The 7,856-nt window shown below is 39.4% G+C and overlaps 1 protein-coding gene and 1 long non-coding RNA gene across 3 annotated transcripts; both read right to left on the bottom strand.

Annotated features, from left to right (window-relative positions):
• Window positions 1–704: 704 nt before the first annotated feature.
• Window positions 705–1,639, bottom strand: LOC121656599. Its single transcript, XR_006013422.1, has 3 exons — window positions 1,199–1,639; window positions 1,005–1,101; window positions 705–850 (listed from the first exon to the last, which is right to left on the bottom strand). It is a non-coding gene; the product is annotated as an uncharacterized LOC121656599 (long non-coding RNA).
• A 2,048-nt stretch (window positions 1,640–3,687) lies between these two features.
• On the bottom strand, window positions 3,688–7,319 carry LOC121656596 (hepatic lectin-like). 2 transcript variants are annotated; one of them, XM_042011674.1, is made up of 8 exons: window positions 7,287–7,319; window positions 6,948–7,006; window positions 5,759–5,866; window positions 5,536–5,613; window positions 4,733–4,843; window positions 4,383–4,534; window positions 4,145–4,269; window positions 3,688–4,062 (listed from the first exon to the last, which is right to left on the bottom strand). In XM_042011674.1, exons 2-8 carry the CDS (start codon window positions 6,976–6,978, stop codon window positions 3,888–3,890), a joined length of 780 nt encoding a protein of 259 aa, XP_041867608.1. In that variant the 5' UTR covers window positions 6,979–7,006; window positions 7,287–7,319; the 3' UTR covers window positions 3,688–3,887. The 2 variants fall into 2 exon arrangements, with proteins under 2 accessions (XP_041867608.1, XP_041867609.1); XM_042011675.1 differs by lacking the exon at window positions 4,733–4,843.
• Window positions 7,320–7,856: the final 537 nt, after the last annotated feature.

The raw sequence follows: 7,856 nt of genomic DNA, 5'->3' as shown, positions 1-7,856 counted from the left end.
TCCAGCTCTGAGGCCCGGTTCTGGAAGTTTGCCAAATCATGGCGCTGCAGCTTTGAGGACAGATGTTGCAGTTTGTGTTTGAAAGCATTAACTGAGCTGATCATATTGATCACTGTTTTGTCTTTTCCTTGCAGCTCTAGATTGAGGTCGTTCAACATGTTTGTCAGATCAGTTAAAAATGCCAAGTCTAACACCCACTCACCGTCATTTAGTTGCTTGTATTCTGCATACCCAGTTGCACGGAAAAACTCCTTAATCTCCGGGCAGAGCTCTCGAAATCTTTGCAGGAATGTCCCTCGGCTAAGCCACCTCACGTCAGTGTGTAGCAACAAGTCAGAGTGGTTGCAGTCAGCCTGCTCCAGATGTGCACGGAATAACCGTCTTTGAAGAGATCGGGCTCGAATAGCACAGGCGACATCCATGATCTCTTTCATGTTGAGCATTTTAGCGCATAACGCTTGTTGGTGGATGATGCAATGGTAATTCAGAAAGTCTGGGAAAGCATCGTCCTGCCTACACTTGGCAATAAATCCATTCACGTGGCCAATCAGTGCAGGTGCACCATCTGTGGTGATTAGGGTTGCCACCTTGGATTTGTGGAAAAAAGGGACACTGGACATAAAGTTTGGGGCAGAGGAATCGGGGATTATTATCAGTTCAAACTAAATTAACATGAAATTCAGACATAGGAGACAGAGACAAAGTCCTGTTAATATTTTTAATTTTTTACGGATCAAAATCTCTCATACACAATGCTGACTGCTAGGCAAAACAGAGTAGATATCAGCTGATAATTTTGATGAGTCACCCTATATTTGAGACGTCCGAGTTGAGCAGCCATGCCAACACACTAGAACACAGAGAGAGACATGACAGGAGAGATATGCAGTGGAAGATCTAACAGAAGCATATTTGCTTTGACAATGATAGGTAAACTATACTACATTGATTTAGTAATCTAGGCTATACAAAGTTGTAAGACTCCTTGTTGCCCCTTATTGTACCTTTGCTTTTTTCTTGACACAGACTGTCTCTCTGACACAGATGTTCTTGAATCTGCTGCTCTTGATCTGGAGTCCCTTGGCCTGCTGCTGCCATCTTCTACATTACATATAAATAGATAAACATACCTATTAAAACATGATTAAATGTGAAGATATACTAACGTCACAGTGGAACAACTAATTTCTTTGCTTACCTCTTTGTTGTGAACCAGGTTGTCTCTCTGACACAGATGTTATGTTGAGGATTGTAACGAGTATATCGTTTTTTTCTTGCCGGTGGCTTACATGAATTTGCTCCTTCTCCTTCCTCGTCCGTTGTCTCTCCTCCCATTTTAATTAAAGACTCCAAAACTTGGCGAAAATAAGACGGACGCCTGATTCAGCTTGCTGTCTGTCTTCCATCAAGTTTCCCTCCCTGGCCTGCTTGGCTTGCGCGGGCCACTTTCAGCGCTTGGGCACGTCACTTGCGTGTGACGTACAGCCACATTAACACAGAGGACATCTGTAGACTACAGAACGAAGGAAATCAAATAAGGTTTTTGCATTTTCCCCGAAAAACCGGGACAAATTGTGTCCCGGGAGAGATTTTATTTTTCCCGGGACAGCTTGTAAAAAAAGAGAACAATTCTGGGAAAAACGGGACTAGTGGCAACTCTAGTGGTGATAGACACCAATTTGTACACCGGGAGCTGGGTTTTCTCCACAAAGTTTTTGAACGACTGAAATATGTCCTCTCCTCGCGTCTTTTCTTTCTTTCTTCCACATTTGCTGGGTTAAGTCCTCAGCCATGGCTTCACAGCGCCATATAACTGTACTTCTTGACAGCTGGAGAGCTTTGATCAAAGACAATATTTCTGCTTTATTTTTAAAGTCCCGGAACAATGAGTCAGCTGCTTCAACGAAGGCCTCTTTTACCATCTCTCCGTCTTGGAAGGACTTCTTGTTATTAACGATGATGTGACTTACTCGGAATGATGCTTCAGTGGCAGCTTTCGCTTTAGAAGTAGCTTGTGTAAAAAATGATTGCTGTCCCAACAACTGGGATTTTAGCTCCTTCACCTTTGTCTTTCTCAGCTCGCTTTTTGGTGGGAATTCAGTGTCGTATTTTCCATGAAGAGTCCGAAAATGCCGCTCCACATTTCCCTTCTTTGATATTGTAACGGTAGACTGGCAGATGAGACAAACGCACTTTGAAAATGTCATTGTGAAAAAAAAGTCCTCCTCCCATTCCATATGAAAGTGATACGTTTTTTTCTTCTTACTTGGTCCAGCTCCCCCACTCATTTTTATACCCTGTCTTACTGTAAGTTTAAGAGGAAAAACCCGAAAGCGAAAATCTGGGAGCTAACCAACGATTAGCTTGTTAGCTTTGCAGCGCTTAGGGGCGTTGTTTCAGCATGCACAGTGACCTAATTGTACGTAAAAAAAAATCAGATGTCATCAGACTGGTTGTCCTGTGTATCAATCAAGTGACGGGATGGATGATAGGCTGACGTCTATTTTTTATTCAAAACAATTCAACTTTATTTGTATAGCGTCAATTCATGACAATGTCACCTCAGGGCACTTAACAGACAAGCCAAATACATAACAGCCTAGCTAAGGAAACAAACAGACCGGATCGAATCTTATTGTCATGCGATCTACCAATAGTACCTTGGAGATCGACTGGTAGATCGCGATCGACGTATTGAGCACCCCTGCTTTAGAGCTTCTGTCTCCTCATGGGAGGGCACAAACCTACATCACAACCCGGTGGTCACGTGACCATGAACAGCTTGCCGGTGAAAACAAACCCCAGCATCTGTGTTGAGGTTTTCTCCATCGGTTGTATTAATCTTCTCACTCTCATGGATAGAAAAAGATATGAGGTGAAGCTAGTGGCAGAAGGACTGAACGAATGCCCTTATGTCTATCTGACAGACAGATGGCGAAAACATAACCTCCGCCAACAAAAAAAAAGGTTGCCGTTATATTTGATGAAACTCCAGATATAGAGGGGAGATGTGTACTGGTATTAAGTAGTGGTACATCCTCATTGCACCACTAGAAAACGGATTAATCTGGGAGGATCCTGAACACTGTTTTCCCAGAATGCAACCATACTACAATGTCTGTGGTTAAGAGTCTACAAGATTATAACACAGCCCGGACCTTCAGCCAGTTAATACATTGATTTTTATTTACTGTTGCTCTGCGGGACCACACAGACACCCACCCATCTACACCAACCCATGTCCACAAGCTCATTAGTGCCATCGTTAATAAAGAAAACAGACATTTGTTAGAAAATTGTTTTAACTGAACACTCATGTTGAATCAAATCATCTACCGGCTCCCAAGTGCATGTGTGCCACGTATTAAAAATAATCAGGGAACAGATGTGGACATGCGGCCCTCCTCTGGTTCATTTCTTATGCTCTTCTTTTGCATTTTTCTCTCTGAACTCTTTTTTCTCATGTTTTATATCTATAGTCCTTTTTATTACACTTTTTATACTTTAAACATCTATAAATTTACTTAAGTTACAGCAACGGGAAATAAATATCACAGCTTCTCTGAAACTTCTCAAACCAATGAATAATTTGACCTAAATCCAGATAAATATTTGTAACTTAAGAAAAATCAGAACAAACATGAGAGTTTATGGATGAAAATAGTTTAATATATTTTACAGGTGATCCTGCTGTTATAAAACATTATAACGAGAGAAATAAGAGAAGAAATCGGACACTAAAATAATTGAAGTATTTTATGTTTATTTCAACATGTCTGGAAGGAAAATTAAATGTTTTGCTTTATAAAAACAGCATCGCTGCAGCTTCTGGATCCTGAACTGAGATTGTTTTACAAGCTGAAACTTTAACCTCTTACAGATTAAATTCATCTAGTTTCTGCTGCTTTCTCACAAATACTTTTATAAGGGTCACTGCAGACTCGATCAAACCAACACTTCAGATCAGCAGATCCTCCTTTCTCCCCCATCCTCACACAGTCCTCTCCATCAGGATTTTCTCCTGTCCAGTTATCCGGCTCATTGCTGTTCCAAAAGTTCAAACTAAGAGATGAAGAACAGAAAGAACAGGTTCAATAAAGTGACTTTGATTCTGGAAATGGACCAAAATGTTGTCAGAACAAACCGTGTGTCCAGAGACGATCCGTCCACCCACAACCATCTTCCTTCTTCCTCTGAGTCTGTCAGTCCGATCCAGAACTTGTCCTGAGCTTCCTCCATTTTCTCTCTCAGTCTTGCCTCCAGGAATTCCTGAACAGGAAAGTTGATGAAAATGATTCTGTGAGATTTTTTGTGCTGAGATGAAGAAACACGAGGATGAGATGAAATAAGTGAGAAGATGAAGCTGCAGCAGTGTTTCATACCTGCTCCTCCCTGCTGTCTATCTTCACCAGGTCTCCTCCTTTAAGTTTACATCCATCTCTGCTGTCCTTCCAGGATGATTTAGTGGTGGTGAAATAATAACACTTTTCTCCATGAGGCTCCCAGCCTGCTTCACACTTCAGACGTTTCTCATCTTTAAACAGATAACAGCAAAGACTTGAGTGAGTCAGGTGGAAGAAATCTCTGTTCATGTTTGTGTGATTTGGAGGCAGCAGGAGGCGTCTTCTGTCCTGCAGTTACAATCTAACTTCCTGAATCTGTCCGTCCATCAATGTTCCTTTAATCATCATCACAGGAAACACATGGTAGAAAAACTACATCCAGAACTTACTGAGGTTTAGTCCAGGTGGTGGAGACGTAGAAGGAAGAGGACATGTTGGAGGCGGTGGACAGGAAGAAGGTGGTGGAGATTTTGTCTGATCTGAGCTTCCTGTTTTTACTTCTGTTTTTAAAAGATGGTTAGTGCTCAGTCCACAGGGTCGATGCCACCCAGTCCCAGAGGTCTTTTACTGGTGTGGAACCTGGTCTGCCCTGATCGGGGTGGTTCCTGTGGTCGTGTGTGTGTGTGTGTGTGTGTGTGTGTGTCTGTGTGTGTGTGTGTGTGTGTGTGTGTGTGAGTGAGACACAGATGGATTATAGTCAGGTGTGTGCTTTTAAAACTGTAAGGTTATATACTCAGGTGTGTTAAGAATTGTTTTTAATATGAAAAATGCTTTATTACTGAGAACTTAAAAACAGTCAAATACAGTAAAATTCAGATAATAGAGCACTTTTCATACAGAAAGTTTCACAAAGTGTTTTACATAATAAAGCATTTTTCACAATACATCCACCTTTCCACTGCCTCCAACCTTCCTGGTTTTACTTCTGTTTTTAAAAGATGGTTAAAAAAAGTTAAAACTTCAGTATTTTTTCTTTCAGAACCTCAATAGAAAAACATTTTCTGAGATATTGAGCAGAAACATGAGAAATGACAGAAAACAGACCATCATCAGTCGTCTGGTGAATGAAAGTGAAGGAGGTTGTAAATAATCCAGATTTAATCCTCAAAGAGTCACAAGTTAAAGTGATGTGACGCTGAATGAGACTTTTAGACTGAACCTTGTGGACAGTTTCTAACCTCGACAGTCTCACCTGAGAGATTTTTCCTCAGAGCTTCATTCTCCTCTTTCAGGGTTTGGAGGGTTTGATTGATCATCACATTAGCAAAAGCTGATTATAGAAAAAAAAACAGCAGTTAAAGTTGGAGTGATCATGTTTACATAAAATTAATATTATATTTGAAAACACAGCAGGTAAATATTTGTTCAGTCTTTTTATTTTTAAATGATCTAACTGGTTAAAAGTAGAAACTGACCGAGACGGTAAATAACGATGAGAGCAGCTGCCAGCAGAGCAGAAAGAACCAGCAGGACCAGCTTCCAGCTTCTGTTTGCTTTCTCATGTCGAGAGGCAGCAGCTTCACCTGAGGAGCATTTAGAGGAGAATCACATCAACACCTGGAGCAGAAAACACAGCAACACACAACAAGCAGCTTCTCTGAAACACAACAAAACCAACACTGAACATCTGCTCATCAATTCACTGCTCTGTTTCTGGAGATTTAACAGACCTCTCACATTAGGAAGATAAAATAAACACTAGAAATCTTTTCAACATGTATAAATCAGATTCCCACAGAGAGACATCTGTACCAGTATCTCCACTACTGGGACTGACCATCGGATAGTCTCAAAATAATCTGGTTTTATGCTTAAACTGGATTTTTCTTCTATGTGACTGTTGCTCAAACAGTAAAGATGAAACAGAAAAACAGATTTTTCTTTTACATTTTTATTATTATCTTAAGTATATTTTTAGTTTTCAAAGATAAGTGATCAGTTCTATAAAGTAATAATTAATCCTATAAGTTAATTTATTCAAGGACTGACAGGATGTTGATTAGAGTAATGAATCAGTAATGATCTAAACAACCACTTTACCAGCTTTATCTTTAATAACCGCCACTAACAGATCAGACGTCACTGAGTCTGATAAGACACGAATAATAAAGACGGTAAAACAGATTAAACATCACTGTCTCAACTTCACTTTAAACCTTGTTTAAATGATTTAAAATGTATTTTTATTTATTTATTTTATTTGCTAACTGTTAAAACGACAGCAGACTAACAGAAAACATGACGTCTCTTTTACACCTTCTACGTGAGAAAATAGATGACCTTCCTCATAATTACTTCCTCTTAATTTTTACCAGAGATTTATTTATTTACATTTTAAACTGAGGAAAACATCCTTTTTCTTTATTGATCCTTTCTTAAACAATTAAACCAACATTTAATCTTATTTTTCCACTTATAAACCATCACATATGATCATATATTGCTGTGATAGGACAGTAAATGTGGCCTAAAGTGACAGAAAATGTTTTATTCCAGTTTGTGTGTTAGGTTCAGTCTGGTTGTTGTGTGATGATGACCTCTCAGATCAGACTGCAGCTTCTTCTTCACCTTCCTGCTGATTTACCACCACATTACCGTTCTTACCTTCTGTGTTGCTCTGTGGACGATTCATCATGCAGACGCTTCAGAGTCGGTCCAGCCGTCTGCAAATCACACATTTTACCAGGTCTATTTTAGCTTAAACCTTTTTATAAACCTCACCTCAAATTTTTCATTTCATTGGTACATTTCTGCAGCTGGAAGGTAAGCAAATAAAATCCAAAGCATTTGACGCACAGGATGATAACTGATCAAGAAGCTGAGTCTAGTTTAAATGTTTTACATGAATTTTTTAGCTAGTTTAGGGTCAGAAAATGATCTTCTACCTCATGTTGTCGCCTCAGATTTTCTTAGATTGGTTAACAGAAAAGCATCAGGACTCACCATGAACGTGTTCTTGCTCCTCTTTAGTCTTTTCAGGAAGAAATTCTGTGCAACACATTCATGTTTCACAGCTTTGTGTCGAAACAACTTCCTGTTGAGTTTAAAAGATGACTAGACTAGACTTCATCAACAGTCTAGTTCCTCATGTTTTAACAGCTGTTTTTATTTAATTCAGATAAATCGGTTGATTTACTAAATACTGACGTCACTGATAAGTGGTTGGTTTGTTTGGATTCATTTTATTTAAGGTTTGATTTAATTTTCATGTTTAAAACTATCTGGAAACACAAATGTGGATGTGCTGCCCTCCTCTGGTTCATTTCTTTTTTGTCCTGTTTTTATGTTTTCCTCTCTGAACCCTTTTTGTCCATGTTTTATATCTGTTCGGCTTTAAAATGTCTGTTTGTTTCTTTTTTTTTTTTTTTAACTTGTCCTGTCCAGCATCATAGCAAGCAAAATGATAATCTGGTTGCTGTATCGTGCTGAACAAATTTGCTCTGCCAAGGGGAGGCCTATGGGTTAGGCTCCTCTTGATAATATGATTCATTTATTTATTTACTTTGAATCACG

This window comes from Melanotaenia boesemani, chromosome 17, assembly GCF_017639745.1.
Source record: "Melanotaenia boesemani isolate fMelBoe1 chromosome 17, fMelBoe1.pri, whole genome shotgun sequence".
In the NCBI taxonomy this organism is placed as follows: Eukaryota; Metazoa; Chordata; class Actinopteri; order Atheriniformes; family Melanotaeniidae; genus Melanotaenia; species Melanotaenia boesemani.
Note: the sequence above shows the minus strand (reverse complement) of the source record. Positions and strands in the feature narration are given on the sequence as shown.